The 18,275-nt window shown below is 39.0% G+C and overlaps 1 protein-coding gene across 1 annotated transcript in view; it reads left to right on the top strand.

The window, feature by feature from the left end:
• Nucleotides 1-7,879, top strand: part of TBX20 (T-box 20) — a gene marked incomplete at its 5' end in the record, with an annotated part of 32,560 nt that extends 24,681 nt beyond the window's left edge. Inside the window, 2 exons of the mRNA XM_010293872.1 lie at nucleotides 3,502-3,611; nucleotides 7,539-7,879. Coding sequence (XP_010292174.1) covers nucleotides 3,502-3,611; nucleotides 7,539-7,879 — 451 coding nt within the window. The remainder of the gene's footprint in view (nucleotides 1-3,501; nucleotides 3,612-7,538) is intronic.
• Nucleotides 7,880-18,275: the final 10,396 nt, after the last annotated feature.

Genomic DNA, 18,275 nt, shown 5'->3' on the forward strand with positions numbered 1-18,275 from the left:
AAAGAATTTGACAGAAAGAAGACATCTTTCCTTTATCTAGCTGGCAGCTTGTGATCTCTCAAAACAAAGTTTACTGCTAATTTACTGCTAATAGAAGAAACTGGGGAGTTCTGAGATACATTAAAAGGTAAAAATTGTTAGGTCCAAGTATTAGATAACAAATCTCTGATCATAGACTAACAGAAGTACGGAAGTTGAGCATTGAGTAACTGGAAATCACTTTGTTCTTCATCCAGTTCAGTGTGGATGAGCTCTTAAAAAAAAAATAAAGGAAAGCTTTAAAAAACCCTCCACCATACTCTTCACTTGCTAATTCTCTTTTATTGAGCAGAATCATAAACTGGCAAATATTGATTTATCATTCAGTACTTTATAAAATTGTTCCCATAAATCATTTGAACCATATTGAGATATCTGAAGATGTTGCACACAGAACTATAAAGCCAGAGGTTTAAATGAATGTCTTTCCTTAGTAGTAGTAGTAGTAGTATTAGTATTATGTATTTTGGGACTTTAAAATTTTTATTTTATTCTTCCACTCTGCAGAGCACCATATTCTGGATATCCTAAACAGTTCACACTTCTATAAACAGAATTTTCAGGAAGATTTTGAGATTTAAGTCCTTTTGGCCCAGGTTGACAGAAGGGTATAAGCAGGAACTTGTGTTCCAGATTGCCAGTTTTGCTCCTGCATTTTGAACTACATTTCACAGGCACTTAAATCTTGTTGTTAAAGTTTTGCTTCTTCCCACATATCTACTTTGGAGAAAGTTGAAAAGCACCTCTGTCTTTAAGCTGTGGAGGAGGTTGGCCTCCTCTTTCCAACCTATGTGGAAACTCCACGTTTTCATAGATTAGATGAGATGCAAGCCCTTTCTTCTCCAAGACTTGATCTCTGGGTGATATTCTCTGAGCATGAAATACTTGAGCACGGTGCAGAAGCCATCACCCCGTTCCTTTGAAACACAAGGGGAAGGAAAGACTCTCCTTTAACTTGGATCACTTCCCCAGGATGGGGGAGACCTGGGTGCATGCTTCATCCCTTGTTTTTCTAGGTGGAAGAAACAATGCTTGGTGGGATAACTCAGAGATATACTTCATGAGTGGAGAAAATACAGTACTTGTTGTTTTTCTTTGTTTCCTTTTGCATGCATTGGTGGTTTCCTGTTCAGCCTTTTGCATTTCGTAGGTCTGTTTGGAGGTTCATACGCAGCACGTGTTGTGTATGGAAAGAAGAGTGTCCAACTGAAGGCTGCGGGGCCACGTGCCTAAATTATGGTGTAAAGCTCAACGCTTTGTGCTCATGATGTGAATCGCAGCCTCGACCTCTAAAATGAAAAATTAGTGGGTGTGTTGTGATTATAGCGTAAACCACCAACAATATTAGGCAAGACAAACATATACAGTTTTGAATATTAAATCCCACCTGCACAAAAGGGACTGCTTTTGTGAAATTAGTTGCTTCCCCTGATCCAAGTTTCCTCGTTAGACTCTTCCCTCTGCCATAAAAACCTTTGTTTCTTGTGCCACTGAATGCGATTAATCTTCTAAAACCTTTAGCATACTACCTGCAACATTACAATATTGTAAATAAATAAATAAACAAACTTACCACACAGTTCCCTAGTTTCAAACTTTGCAGATTCAAGGTTCGCTAAGAAGTCATCTCTCTCTTTCTTTAAAAGAAGACAACCATATAGAATAATAGAGTTCTCTGTGTAGCATACAAACCCATCTGGAAAGAATTTAGTTTGCAATAATTGTGGGCATTTGATTTAGCTTTAAATCCCTGTAGGTAATTCAAATGTAAATATATTGGTGTGAGTTTATCCCCAAACCACCATTGGATCCAATGTTTTAGAGATTAATTTGGCCCACTGCACTAAAACTAGAGCCTGCATTGTTTTTGTTGCATCAAGATATTATTATTACATGCTGTAATGCCCGTTGTTATAAGCAGACCTTTACTGGAAATAAAGTCAATAGAGTCAATACAGACAATCACCTGAATCTCATTTATTCTTCAGACCTTTAAAGATTAGTAATTCTTTGGTTATGAATATGTTTATAGACTGGTATCTAAATCACTCAGACAACGTTGGTCTAATTTATTATTCTGTTGTTCTGTACTCATCTGAGAGAGTCTTTTTGGTTAAGTAAAATTCTTTGCATTTCACATTCTGCTTCAGGAAAAAAAAGTTTCATGAGGCATTCAGCACATAATGTAAACAATGCCATCTGTCTTTTTCTTTGTAAAATCTTCTTTGAGATAGCCCCAATATGCCTACTGTTTTCAATCACTTAAAAGGCAGTAATTCAATTATATCATCCTCTATGTAGGAACTGCCATTGCTTTCAGTCCACTTCCAATCCTGACACAAGTAAATCACTTTGATAAGATCCCCTTTTTATTTATTTTTTTCTGAGGAGACTAGCATAAGTAATGATGCCAGTGATAGACCAAGGACAAAATGACCATAATGGGCTTTCTGAAGGAAAGAAAAACATGTGCCATTGTGATTTATCATGTTACTTGGAATATGTTTTTCCTTGGAATTTCTGCAACAGCCACAATCTCTGAGCGAAGGGCATTAGCAGGTATGAATGGCCAAGTGGTAAATTCAGAAAAAACCTTCACCGAGCAGCAGATTTAAACAGCTATCACTACCTAGATTTCTTAAATGGGAACAGAAGGTCAAAGCCATTTTGGAAATGTGCCTAGGTCGTATTCATCTTTGGTATAATGCCACCTACTTACATGGAAATGCGCTGGGAACGTGTAAGGTTGGATCTTCCTTACAAACTGCTATGGCTTATCATGCAGATATGCCTGCCTTCTATTTAAAAATTGTTTGGGTGACTTCAGTGCTTTGTGCCACCAGTGAGGCGGGGGCCTGGCAGACATGTCTAACCTCCCAGAATAGACATGGCACGAGATGGGTAGTATCTGTGGACTTCCTGCTGCGAACTGGCCTCTGATGCTGAGAGCGCATGGTTAGAGCTGAGCTGTCTCCGGATGCATCTGCCTCTTGCCCCTGATTTCAGAAAAATGGGAGGGTACCAGATGAGGTGGTCGGGTATGATGTGAAGGCTTGTTTGAAAGGAGCTGGACCACGGGGTGTTTCTCTGAACCCAGACTGGTCACTCAGTATGAACAACCCCACATCTTGCATTTTCAAATTTGTGAAGAGTTCTGGTGTCATATTCTCTGTCTGAGACCACATCCAGGAAATGCAGTGGGAAGTTCACTCTACTTTGTCTGCTGAAGCAGCAGTACCACACAGGTAAGAGGTGATCAGCAATGTTAAAACACCACAGGCCAAGTTTGGCATTTCCGGTGACATGTTATGAGGTAACCCTTTTGTCAAGTAAGTTTGGAGAGTCTGTGTGAGAAACCTGTGCTCTGGACAGGGAAAAGGCAGCATGTTCACTGTATTTAACCTAGCAAATTAGAAGGCTGTTTAGGATGTTATTGATATGGTATGTTGTTTCCTTTCACAGAGAAAGTGTGGAGAGCCTTATCCAAAAGCATTCTTATGCCCGATCCCCCATTCGAACCTATGGTGGAGAAGATGATCTTGGAGATGACAGCCAGGCAACACAAAGCAGAGGTAGGGAAATGTGTTCATGAAGTAAAGTGTGGTGACCTAGTTATGCTTGAGAAAATGAGGACCACAATCAGTACTGTGTTACTCTGAAGCATTTCCCTGGTGTGCGTCTCTGCCATGAAGTCCTATAATGAAGAAGAACACTTGTTACCTTATGGCTCTTCTGGACATCTGGTATGTCCATGGCACTGGTGTGGGTGGCTAGTTCAGGAGGCAGCTCTAGAGACGCCTATACAGCCTTTGCCAGCAGAAGAGAATTGTCTCTGCTTGAAGATGGCTGAAAAACAGACAACTTCATTACTGTGATGCTGAGAACAAGCAACACTCCCCATCCTTTGGCAGGACTTACTAGCTGGGCTGAGCACAGTTTGTAAAGTACTGTATAGACGTGCCATTTGCTGCCCCTCCAGCTTTTTGTGAACAGATGACTTTGTTCTGACCACCTTCAACCAGCCTGCGGTTAGCCTGCTTTGCCTCTACGAGAAGAGAAGTCCCTAGCTCCTGGGAAAATTGATGTTTAATTGTTATTTCTTGGTCTCTGAAAGGTGCTTTTCCTTCTGATGCAATTCACCTCAAATGCTTCATCAAATGGTTTGTCTACTTTAGCAGTTGCAAAAGTAGTAGTAAGGCAGAGTTGTTCTTTGTGGGGATACTCACTGGACAAATTGCATCTGTCGTAATTTGCCACTGGAAATAGATCTCAAACCGATCCTGTGGGATCGCTGACTAGCATAAACTTCTGTTGCATTATACTTTGCATTTTGACTTCATGACCTGCCTGATATGCAACAGCCACTTGAGGTAAAGCAGTTCTATCTGCCTTCCAACTGGCAGTGCCCTTGTCTTGTCCTCCAACTTTGTACAGTGTTGCTAAGATAAGAGTATTATTTCTGGTCATAAGCTCTTTCAACTTCTGCAGGGAAAACACGCTTATTTTTAACCACGAGTTGCTCTTGAATAAAATGTGATTGGGTGGGCTTGTTCATACACATCTATTCCAAGAGCAGTTCCTTAGATTGCAGAGTTTCTGGAGCAACTTCTCAGCTGGTACAATGCCATTCTTCCACATACTTCTGGGGGATTACCTCACTTCACGTCAGCTTAAATTCTCGGCCAGTTGTTGTTGAAGACAGTGTTAAATTTTCCCTTGCCAGAAGTGCTTAGAGCAAGGCACCTTCTCTCCAAGAATTACATTTCTCCCTGGTGTGATGTCCTCCTTTGGGAGTGACCAAAAGAACGAGGTGAACCTCGGTATGAGGACTGGCCTTTAGAGCCTTTCTCTTCTGAAAAGAATCCTGAGGAATGCGCCAGAAGATGAAGGAATAGTTTATTAAAATTAATTTTATGTGTAATATATACGGGGTACAATTCTGCATTTGCTTGCAATATGGCAAATGAGTGAGGAAGATGATGAGTTGTGGCAACCAACTTTTTTCTAATCTGGGAGCCATATGCTAATATAGGACATGATCGTTCTGGGCAACCAGAGGCATGCACAGCAGGTAAAACATACTGCTCTTGCAGATGAGTACCTCGTACTGCCTTCACTCTCTGTTTAGATCTGGTCTCCTTAAATAAGTAAAAGTCCTCCAAGATATGAGGAGAGAAATAACGATCTCATTGGAACTCCACGGACATTTTTATTTCTTCTGATGCATTTGAAAACTACCTTGCATGCAAAATTGCGGGGTGTTATTCTATATGTATGAGAGGTAACAGCCGAGCACAAACACGGTGCTGGGTGGTGTGTGTTATAAGCTCTCTGAGGCTTCAGTTGCCTCAAGGTTACTACAGCACATCTCCTTGGTGCTGGAAAATGTGCTATGTGAGACTTTTTGGAGTACTAAGTTGCAACTGGAGACCATTGCAGCTGGAGGAGGAAAAGGCTCTTATGGAAGTTCCTCATGAGAAGGAATCACACACTTTGTTCTGTGTAGGATAAAGAAAGTCTATCACTGCTATTTATTTCTAATTACATCCAGAGCATTGTCATCTCAGCCAATTTCAGCTATCTACAGGGGGAAGTGGCTAGCCTTCAGTAGCATATTTATCATAAGAAGTCTGTTTCCGAAGGAATTAACAGATACAAAATATATTAAAACTCTCTAATGCGTAATGCCTGGGTGCCTGTGCTCCAGCACCCACATGCAGGATTCATGGTAGCCGCCCGGAACAGAGCCAAATGTAAACCTTCTCGTCAAATCCAGCTTCACATCCCACTTTCCCTGTAGTGCAATAACGCTCAGATAACCCCTGATTTAAAGGGGTTTGCTCTGGTCTGTGAGCTTGGTGTTATCCTTACAGTTTGGCTCTGGCTCCTAACTTCCCAGCAGCCAGGATTTCATTCAGTGGTGGGGTCAGGATTTGGTTCAAGTCTGTTCCTGAACTGACACAACTTCTCTTTCCTGTTACTGAGCCGTTTTACTTGTTTCGTTAAGCAGAGGAGGAATTAATCAGGAGTAGCTCTCTTTCTGATTTGAGGATATATTTCTAAAGAGATTTATGATCTTTTTAAAACAATTATTTGCTTTTTTTTCATTCTATTGTTGTTTGCTCATAGTTTTGTTTTGAGTATGTGGCTAGGATATACATAATTCCAATAAGTTTACCTTGACAGATAGATATCTTTATATTTTTTCTTTTCACAATTGGAACGAACCTATATTCTAGAATCAGATTTATGAAACTAACAATTGTTGTAAAATCTGTTTTCTCAGAATGTTTTGCAGTACTGGCTTGAAATTGTATTTTGCCAAATATTCTTGCCAGTAAATTTATTTCTTAAAGTAAGAAACATTTATCAACAGACAAAGTTGGACAAGAAAGAAAATACAGAAGGGACATGAGTTGAATTACTGTTCAAATAGAAATTTCAAGAAAAGTTTATTTATAGGATTTTATTGTATTCCCCATTTCTACAAATCAGACATTTGATGATGAGCAGATGCATAAAAGAACTGCAGAGGTGAAGGGCAACATCATCACCAGATTATTTGAAAATGACCATGTATAATTATCAAACCAAATTATTCATTGTTTTCCCAGAAAATTTACTGTCAAAATAAAATAAGTAATTAGTTCTAATTCAAAGATGCCATTTTTCCTTTTTTTCTACTTTTGCAATCTTCAGAGAAAAAGCGTTTTAAAGTGGTGGAAGATTTGTGAAAAGAATTTTTGGAACTTTCAGATTAAAAAAATACCAAGGAAACCACTTGCATTTGATCAAAAGTAGGTAATTGCCCTGGGAGCAAGTTTTTAGTATTGTTGTGTATTTCACTTAAATCCCACATCTCTTAGTACAATTTAGCATTAGTGTTATTTCTCAGACCACTGTACACCGTTGGAAAAATAGCAAATGTTTTGGCATTTTAGAATTTTTTGTTCTATATTTTGGAAAAAGCCCAGTGAAAAGATGCAGAGTTGACAATTTTTACTGGGGTATAAAAAAAGGAAAACTTGTAGTGCAAAAGTTTTTCTGCATTTTTGCCAGATTGAAATTTTAGAAAAAAAATAAGCAGTTCCACTGAGGATCTGATGTGAAAAGCTACAAGCATGTCTTCAAAACAGGGATGTAACGCAGAGAGATTCCATGTCAGAGTAGATGCTTCAGTGTTTAGTGGCAGCATTACAAGGTTCTTCTTCAGTGTTTAATACCAAAAATGTCTGATGTGCAAAGCTGATTATACCGTTCAAGCCACTGCAACCAGCTTCTTAAAATGGAAATTTGTCTAAGATGCAGTGATAAAGGACAGCAACTGGCAAATAATAATACAAAGAAAGATGGAAGGAGAAGTATTTGGGAAGTATTTCCAATGACAAATTGTCATTAAAATTATCCTTGCTGTGAAAGACTTTTTCTTCCTCTTTGCTGTTTTACCAGCTTTGTGTGTGGCAGTGCAAACGTCAGGCATTCTTTCTCTTTGCTTGCAGGGTCAGCTTTTACAACGTCTGATAACCTGTCCCTCAGTTCCTGGGTATCCTCCTCAACCAGTTTTCCTGGATTTCAGCATCCACAGTCTTTGAGTGCCCTGGGTACCAGCACTGCATCCATAGCTACACCCATTCCTCATCCAATCCAAGGATCTCTGCCTCCGTACAGCCGCCTGGGAATGCCTCTTACACCTTCTGCTATAGCCAGCTCCATGCAAGGTAGTGGCCCCACTTTCCCCTCCTTCCACATGCCTAGGTACCACCATTATTTTCAGCAGGGTCCTTACGCAGCTATCCAGGGACTGCGTCACTCCTCTGCAGTGATGACGCCGTTTGTATGACTGATGTAAGACAAGAGAAACATGAGATTTTAAACGTGCAAGCTTGGTATGAAAAATACAAGGGACCTTCGTGAAAGGCCTCTGGCAGGAGTGCTGAACTCGTAACAAACCAGCTAAGAAAACGCGTTATGGATGTAGATTCCTCCATTGAGGGATCACAAGAAGCGAGCATGCAGCTTGGAGCTGCTCACAGATCTATACGTAACACAGCTGAAATGGATCCCAAAGTTCCCAGGACTTCTGGTCACGTGCAGCTTGTTCCAAAGGTGCATTATACCCAGTGGAAAGAGATTACGTTTATGCAGCAGTGTACAAATTAATTGTGTATAGGTCTTTTTTCATATGATAGAAGAAGTTTGAAAAAGGCAATACTCTTACTCATCTTCCTCTCTTCTTGTGACTGATGAGCAACTAAACAGAAAAAATGTATTGCTATAACTTTAAGCATGTTTTAGGCTATCTCAGCACGCATTTGCTGGGAACGGGACAAAGTGGAGAAGGCCACAGTCCCTTTTAAAAGACTGGCTTATATTCACCAAAAGCAGTATTTTTTAGTTGTTACTATAATCCCAAAGAGAAATTTATTAACAAGTCTTTATTACTTTGTTTGTTTCTTTCACAAAACACATACCAGTTCCAAAAAAGAACTGTGTTACAGGATTGTAGCAGTAATGATGTATTCTGTCCTTCAGTCTAAAAAGAAGTTTGTCCTGTATCCTAGGAGGAGCAATTTAACTGTCTATTAAGCCATGATGAAGGAAAATATTGATTTGTGAGTATCTGTTGCTTAAACTTAGAAACCCAAGATGTCAAATCTTTAAATCAGTGCTTGTTTGCTGCTGCCCTTGCCACTGAAGACCTGTTTCTAGCTGCAAACACGTACCAAGTTAACCGGATTTCAAGATAGATTAGTCTATAGACTCGCTAGATCAAACTATAATCAATGGACTGGTATGAGTGGCATTGGAGTATTCTTCTACTTGTTCTGATTTTCTTGGGTTTCATCCTGGCTGTTATTATACAAGCTGTTTGGCCAGGAAAATGAGGGTTGAACTGTCTTTCTCCATGTCCCAGTAGAATGGTGGTGTTTCCCTGGGAATATAACAGTGCAGAATTTCACATGTAATTTTTTTTTTTTTTTTAAATTCATATCTGCCTTTTTTCAGTTAGTAATTAGGTTTCTCATTCAAAGTACTGTCCGCTTTTTCTAGTATGTTATGTCTGATGCAACAGAGGAACTGTAGAGGTGTAAGAAAAAATGACCTCTGCAGAAAGTCAGCATGAATCCCTCTGCGCTGCTGAAAAGAGTACCAGTGTGATGCTGGTTTTCTGCATGGCAGGAGCTGGGATTTCACTGTAAATAAGAAGTCAACACAGAGTTTCTGTGTTGTTATAAATGTTATAGATCCAAGTTATAGATGATAACACATCTATTGATAAAAAAGGACTAGCAATCTAATCTCATATAGTGAAGATCTGTGTATAATGGGAACACAGAATGGAATACAGACTTTTTTGGCACTATTCTCTTCTACTTTTGACCAGTGTATGTTGGCGTCACATAGTAGGAAACAGAGTGCAGCACACTGAGTCATCTACCTCCCAACGCTATGAAGTGCAAGGCAAGTCATGCGCCTTTTTTTTGTCCCATTGCTTCGTCTTACATGCCCAATCACACAGAGCAACGACAACCTCCCAGACTTTTCCCAGTTTCTACTGTAGGCTGGTACTTGCATCTCCCAGGTAAGGGCCATCTTTATGTATTTCCCAGTAGCTGAATTTAAAATCTTGTCAAATTTGCCATTTCAATCACCTCAGCTATCTTCAGTATCATCCTAACTTCCCTTTATTCACTGTTGGACCTGCTGATAAAAAATTACCTGAGGTATTTTGCAACTTCTGTGCTCTGTATGTGAAACAAAATGAACTTTTATTTACCATTTCTGGGTTCAGAGCTACTACAAGGAGTTCCATAAATGAATATAATAGGCCAAGCTCTGCAGTAGTTAAATGGCTTAGCATCAGACACTGAATTTGGCTTGATATATCCATATATTAGATTTTGCTCCAAGCTATCAGATTCACCTGAAAAGTGCATGTTTCAATGTTATGCTTACTCATGATCTGTTTTGATAGAAATCCCCTGTTTTTCAGGAAATTAGATGATACTGGCCCCACAACAACATAACTTTTCAAATACATATATGACTCCACAGAAATGAGAATTTCAGGGGCTATTTGGAAGAAAATTTTAATCCCTCTCCTTCAGTCGCTTGACTTCTGTAAGAGTTGTATAAAGGTCTTATGACGATATGCACTAAAGGCTGTGGGGAAATTCTATTTCTTTTATCTGTTTCCTTCTGCAGCTCCATTAACTTATCTGGAGTTGCAGGGGATATGGTCAGGTTCAGAATTCAAGCCAGTAGCTTTAATGCTTATACTTCCATCAGGAAATGGTCAAGTAAGTATGCAGCTTTCACATGACTCCAGAAATAAGTTTGGAACAGGTAGACTGATTTAGGCACGCTTTACAAGTCACATATGCCTGCTCATACATTGACCTATCCTTCCTTTGTGAAACAAATTCAGAGAAATAAACTGTACAGTCTCTTCAGCCCTGTCCCAGTCCCTGCTCTGAAAACACCAATATTTGGCATGCAGAAATGCCCCTGATACTGTTTCAGAGAAAATTCTCCAGGCTCTTCCTGGAGAATGAAACTGGGTTTTGACAACACCATTTAGAAAAATATTAAATGAAAGACAAGTGCTTTTCACTATGAATAAAATGTGATTCATATCTGAAAAAATATGGCAGTAGACTGTCCCTATATAAAAACATGATAAGGCCAACTCCTCATCCAAATTCTCCATGACGAGTTTCATATTGTAGATGATGCAGAACTATCTGCTAAAAATCCACAGCTTGATTTTTCCAGTCAGGTCAAGTCTCTCTCGGTGTGCTCATCCCTTGCCCCACCGCTCTCTGGCATATGCTGCTCTTTGACGGTTTAATTCCTTTGCTTCGGAAACCCACGGGGTTCCCCCACTAATGCAGAATCGTGGGCAGATCCCAAGCAAGGGAACAAAGGCAGCTTGTGAGACCCTTCCCCAGGAATAAGGTCAATAGGCATGTCCAGTTCTCACCTCCTCTTCTTTGCTCTCCCAATCCTACTGCCAAAACCCATTGCGTAGAGTTGAGATGGAAGGGATTAAGCTCATAGACACCACAGGATGTCCAATGAAGAGATCTTGCCACCTCACAAGGTTTCTTCTCCCTGCCCCTCTCACCATCCTGTGGGCAGGGGCCAGCATGGGAGCGGTTCCAGGGATAAAATTCCTGCCTCACCGACATCAGCTGCAAATTTCTTGACTGGAATGGAGATGGGATTTCATTCAACATTCTTACCTAAAAATAAGGTCTAACTATAAGAAAAGTGGCTATAGTGACAGCAACAATATAGAAACTCTACAGAAAAGACTAACAACCAACTACAAATCAGCTTTAGCATTGATTTCACAATTGGAAGAAAATGAACGTAAATTTGTAATTAATTGGTAAAAGAGTGAAATTTCTTTTCTAAAAAAAATTATCTGTACTACTTTGACAGTAACTCAGTAATTTATTTAAGGAGTTGCTCTATTGCTGTCAAAATTATATCACTTTCAGGACAGAACATCTGTTACTGGTAGATGGTCTAGGAATGCCAAATATAATCTAGAGTTTATTTTCCAATATAATTCACATTTTATATCCCATGAGAAGCACTCTTCACCTTTATGAGCTCTCTTGGCTGAGCAAACTGGTGCTGGTTTATGTTGTTGTTTTTTTGTTTTTTGTTTTTTGTTTTTTTTTAAAGCGTGGAGAGAACATGCCTGAATATGCTTCTCAAAGGACTGATAAGATTATCTTCCAAAGTGTTACAAGTACTTTTCGATGTTTTCTGGATTACCCTTTTATCCACAGATAGTCAACAGCCTCAGGTCTTTAATCCAACAAAAACATCCCAAAGACTAACAAAGCTGACTTCGCTGCATTTGGCTGATTTTTTTTTTTTTCTTCTACTTTTGGAGCCCTGAGAGAAGCTAGACATAAAAAACATTTTAAATTTGGCTGTTTGGTTTGCGGTATTGTTTTATATGGCCTGAGGCACTGTCAAAGATAGAAATTCAATGCCACCGGGTTTCAGTGGTACTCTTCTAGGTATAAACTGTCAAACAAACATAGGCCAAGTGGATAAAGGTACAGAGTTTCTAATGGAAATGCTTCTTCATGTGTTCAAAGATGGTAAGTTGTATGATAGCTAACATACTTAGTAGTACAATCTACAAAATTCTATCCCAGGAAGCTTTACCCATGGAGGCCAGGGCACTGCACGAGCGTGTACACAAGAAGATGTTGCCGCTTCCAACATCCAGCAAACACTAACCAGCATTTGAAAATGAACCTCTTTTAAACTGAAAACATTTGGGCTGGCAACTTGACTATGTGCTACATCCCTTTTATATGTGTGTGCTACAGGGAAACAAATATAAATTAAAATTATTGCAAAAACTTGGGTAGCTTTCCAAAACTGTAAGTTAATGTAAATGGTGGTAATTTACCCCTGGATAAGGGGTAAAAGCAACAGTGAGATCAGGCTCCTTATCTGGGAGGTAGTTATGGCCACAGCGCTTATACTCATCGTCTGCAGAGGGATGACATTCACTCACTGCAAGATTAATTTTGGCTTTAGTGAAATCTTATTCTCACTATTCCTTACAGAGCATTTTCTGCTGCCTCTTTACTAACCACTTATTTGCTGGCTAGAGGATTTATGTATTACTCTGTAATAAACTGTCCTTGCATATAGTCTCTAGTTTATCAAATGACAACTTTTTCTTTATTTTAGCTTTTTAAAAGAAAACTAAGCAGTGATTTAAGTAAACTCTGAAGTAACTTTTAATGATAGTTTAAGGACAAAAAATACAGTTTGCTGTATTTTACCTTTAGCACATTTAAACAATCTTTTTTTTTTTTTTTTGTACCTTCAGAAACATGAGGAAAGATTTGATTTAAAAATAAGGAAGGTAAAAACTGGATGTAACCTCTTTAACAGAATGTACCACAGTTCTGCTGTTTGCTGTGTTGACTTTGTTGTTTATAATGCATTGCGTGAGCACATTCACCATGTACTGAAGTGTGTGTTTGTGTGTATGGGGTGGGGGTAGGGGAAAATCTTTTTATGGAAAAAGAAGTTATGAACATAAACTATGAAGCAACATCTAATGAAAAGTTTCTTTTTAAGTGCAATATATTTATTTCTGCTAGAAATATAATATCAACATTATGTAATATTTGAAGCATTAAATGTTATTTGTAAACAGCTTAAAATTATATATATATCACAAAAATTGTACAGAAGTGCAAATGTGTGGATATTCAGTTTCATTAAAATATTGGGTGTTTTGATATATCATTCTTACTTAGCTAAATCTTTCTGCTTCTGTTGTTTTTCCTCTAACCAAGTCGCTGAGTGCAGTGGAAGCAGTGACGGATTTTTCTGAGGGCACAAAATCCAGTAGGGTTGCTCATCTGCAAAAGATGGTTTAAATCTTGGATCCCTATGGAGCGATAGTTGTACTGTAGTTAAATACAACTGTAGTTTGCATATAGTTATACAAATGATTTTTTTCAAAGTGCTTTGCAAACATATTGCAGAAAAATAGCTGGTTTTGCCACCAGAACCCAAATAAGTGGCTGAAATATGGGGTTCCCAGGATCCCCAAGATAATAAACAGAGACTTAAGAAACGTAGTCTAAGGAGAAAGTGGAAAGGAATTTGTTCTGTTTAGTCTGGAGAAGTGAAGATTGTGGGAAGATAGGCACAATAAAGTTTTCAAATGTATGGAGAATGTAAAGAAGCAAGGAATAAATTCCTCGCCATATCTGCTGCAGGCTTTTATTTAATAGGATTTTATTTCTATTTTAATAGCATATATTAAAGCAAGGGACAGTTACCTGAGACATCTAAGATATTCAAAGAAGAGGGATAGTGAAGCACAGCTCTGGATTGCCTAGAGAAGATAAGGAGCAATGTCTATCACTGGAAGTCTTTAAGAACAAGTTGAACATGCATTAGTCAAGAATGATGTAATTAGAACTAATCTTGCCTTGGGACAACCAAATGATCTCTTGATCAAGCTTTTTATGAGAGCCACCCCTTAAAGCAGCTTCTGACAAAGTCCTCATGTTGCTCCAAAAGTTTTTGTTACACACCTGTAGCTCAGCTTGTCCTCAAACTGAGATCAGCTGCTGGGTCTTTTGCAGCTAGTCCACAAGAGTCACTGGCTTACAGGGAACCTGGATGTGATAGAAGAGCTGCAAGGTCTTAATGAACAGCGGTAGCGTTGCCTTAATTTGGGTTCTGCCTGTCAATGGAAGCAAGGAGAGAAAAGCCTCAGGTAATTCAAATCCACTTTTAATTAGGCTGAGTTGCAACCATACATTAATGTATCTGTTTTACATTTGGAATATATGAAAATGAGGACAGCTCACTGAGTTTGGTAACCGTATATGATGCCTTTTGTCTCTGTATTATATTTTTGTGTCGTCTTGGTAGCAAAAAACATGTATTCTCTCATGGATATTCAGTGCTGTGAAAGTCTTTTGCTTAACCTCAGGCCAGGGGGCTTTCTTGATTACATGTAAAACTAAGTGCGTGCGTTGGCGCTTCCCTGAATCAGAAATATGGGCTGTATGCTGGTTCAAGATGTAGTTATGCCCATGGTCTCGCTGAAATCAGTAGGCTTGCTTGCTTAAAGTTCAAACAGTGCTTAAGTATTTCGATGGCTCTGCAACTGTAAAACTCCTTGTGCTTTGTAGAATCAAGACCTTTGGGGACAAATTGTCCCTGCAACAAACACCTGTATAATTAGAGCCTTTATTTGCTATTGTCCAAAGAGAAACCGGGGGATTAAATAAAGTGAAGATTCTGAACTGCCTCCCGGTAGGGTTACTCTGAAGAGATTGATGAGCAGTCATGATGACTGTAGGCTGCCTTGTGTTTCATATTTACAAAAGAGATTTATATCTGAAGTACCAATCTTGGAGATAACCAGTGCAGAAAACAAATGATTTGGAGAGTGATATTTCTAAACTTCCTTTGCAGAAGCACAATGAATGCACTGATTTAATGGTATGCTAGAAATACAGAGCAGTAAATGTTATTTTGAATCATGAGTAACAAGACGTAACAAGACCATTTCAAATACACATAAAATATTTAGGTTATACACCATCAGTTCAGTATATATAAATTAACAATAATCAGTAATGATAATTCCAAGAATAAAGAATTAAACTGTCAGTGGTCTAATGCCCAAGGTCCTTATTAAAGTTAGTAATTGATATCAGGGTTGGTCAGTGAGGCTCTAGAGACCTTTGTGGGCACTACAGAAGCTAGTCCTTGTTCTCCATACTAATAACCAGAGGGTCTAAGAAAAACCTATGGGGATGCATACCAAAAAAGTTTGCCAGAAAGGTTTCTTTGAAGAGTAGGATGACAATTTTTCCCAATGCAGAGAGTATTAGATAGTTCACTGCTGCAACATTTTTAGCTTAGTTAATATAAAATATAATTTCACAAGCAGACCCAGCAAAATCTGGTATTTTTAAGCCTTTTTAGGTTGAAAATGGGTCTAATACAGGGATTGCATTGGCTAACTGATTTTTTGAATTAAAATCATGGAACCGTGCTGAATCATTTTGGTCTATTAGCTGACTTTGGTTTTATTCTTGTCGTGAAGCTCGACAGGAGTATGTGCAGTAATTTTTGAGTGGCTTCTGGTTTCTGTGTCCTAGAGAATCTCCTGGTTTTGAGTCATGTTTTCACTGACTTCTTGAGTACCTGCTTCACAGTTCTGTGCTCTCCTGCGTTTGAAGAAGAGTGGTTAGCAGAAATGATGATGAGATGAATGATTGTCCTTCAGATATGCAAGGGGCACTCAGCTAGCACGTTAATTCAGCCAACTATTGCAGGGAAAGATCTCAAACAATAAGATTAATTAAATAGGAGCAAATGCTTGCAACTGAATCTGTAAATTATGATATTTAGAACAAATAACTCCCTAAAAGGTGGAGATGATACAGTTCCTTGAACAGCTGCATCTTTTCTCTGTTTAGATGCTTGACTTCCGGTCAGTTGTTGTGAGAGATTCACAGAAGGAATGAAGTGCGTAGCAAAAAATATGTGCCTTTTACTTGCATCAGAAGGCTGTTATCTACTCTTTCAGAGGCAAAGCATTCGTATGTCTTTGTCACCTCAAACCAGAATTACTATAATTGTGCTTTTTACCTGGATCTCTGTCTTAAGGCATCTTCAAAATCCTGAAAGCAATAATATGGAATTGGATGTTCATGATGTCTTTACTTATAGTCTGCACTGTCTTCCAGTCAGCTTCTAGGGACAATACATACCATAATTTTAACTATAAAATACTAAATCATTCGGGTATTTGGTGTCCTCAGAATCCACTCTCTCTCTCTTTGAGGTCTCACAGAGCTGGAATAAGTTATGGTTCTTAAACCGGTAGTCTGTGCTTAGTAGGGGCTGCTGGAACTGGATGCCTTCCATCAGGGGTCTTTCTATTGAAAATCACTCCTCCTGTTCTGCAGGAACAAAATACCTGCATTTTTGTATGCTTCTATGAGACAAAATGTCTATTGGTCTTCACTGGTGTTCTCTGGTGTGAAAGCCGAGTGTGGGAGAGAGCAGTTTTCTTCTGTTTATCTTACTCCCTGTCTTAAAGTCATGGTTGATACCACAGTCACTTACAACTGTGCGCTCTCGCAAGAGAGCCAAAAGGAGAATTAATTTTTATCTTGATGCAAATCGTTGGCTGTAAAATTTGCATTGATAATATCTGAACATGTACCCAGGGCTTTGGAATGGCAGGCTTCAATTACGTTCCTCTGAATGTCATAGCTTTTAGACTTGAGACACCAGTCACACTACTCATCTTCAATGATATTACAAGTAAGTTAGTAGTACTCAGGAGATTTATCAGCCTGACTTTATTTAATCACTCAATTTTCAGTTAACAGAGTCACCCCAAACAGTGCATTTCCGGAGGATGATTAGATTGTTTCAGATGGTTAAAGACTTTGGCCTTCTTTGCTCCTTCATTTTACAATGCACTAGGAACCGTGCATTTTTGTATGAACATATAAAAGTGTAACACTTGTGCCCCCTAATTTCCTTTACAAGGCTTTAAACATTTTTCAGTTGTTCTTAAACGAATTAGTATGTACCATAGAGCCTACCTAGCACTTAAGACAACTTGGTGTGCTTTCCAGTAGTTCTGGATGGACAACTACTTGTGTTTTCAGTCACAGAAAAGGTTTTCCTTCCTACATGCCTGATGAGGGAAAAGACTAACAAGGAATATCGTAGGCTGAGATTTCAAAGCCATTATGGATGTGGATGCACAGCTCCCACTAATTTTAGCAAGAATCATGCTTCTAAGTCCTGTTTTGAAAGTCTCAGCTATAGTGTTTGCTATTTTCAAAGGTTTATGTTTTTTTCAGAGACCAGCCTAAATGTTTTATCATCCCTTCCTGAAACAGTATTTTAAAGCTTCTTTTGCTCCATGACATAATATTATGCCTTTGTTCTTCTGTTCTTTCAACCTTGGCCAAACTGTTAGAGAACACATGGATACTTCCTTTTCATTTGCTACCTCAATAATAAGAGCACTCATCTAAGTTGCAGAGATTAATTTATCCTTTTTTTTGTTTGTGGGGATTGGGACATGTTTGCTTTTGTGGATCCTCTTCTTGGGAGCTTAGTAGTCCTTATGCTCTGCAGAAGAATAGTCTATGTGCCTGTCCCAAAGGCAGAGCTACCACCTTGACAATATAGGCAAAACCGAATTTTACTGTCCAAAATACGAGGGATGGGCTAGAGCTGTCTTGCCGCAGAAGAAACTGTATGAAGTCGGACTGTAAAAATATGTGGACGAGCATAGGATCAGCAACAACAAAAGCAATAAATTTTGCTCTTCTGGGCTTTGGTATAGGCAGCAAAGCAGGCAGCAGGTTTGGGACTGGTCTGTCCCCACCTTGTCGACAAACATATAAACACACAAACTATTTGATGTTGAGGAAGCGCCTTGTCAGCGTGTGCCTGGAGCTGCTGTGTCTAGAGCCACTCGAGGCTGTGGATTCCTCTGGTGATCTAGGAGCCTGAAAACTAAGATCTGCAATGTTCCAGTCTCTCTCACACATAGAAAAACTTATGACTTACTTCTTAAAATATTTTTAACACTTGTATTATTCTGGAAATGTGAATCCACAATGCAGCTGTGATGAGATGGACACTTTCACCAGAATGAACACACTGTAAAAACTAGAAAGATA

The sequence above is a fragment of the Phaethon lepturus genome, unplaced genomic scaffold (assembly GCF_000687285.1).
Source record: "Phaethon lepturus isolate BGI_N335 unplaced genomic scaffold, ASM68728v1 scaffold4409, whole genome shotgun sequence".
NCBI lineage: Eukaryota > Metazoa > Chordata > Aves > Phaethontiformes > Phaethontidae > Phaethon > Phaethon lepturus.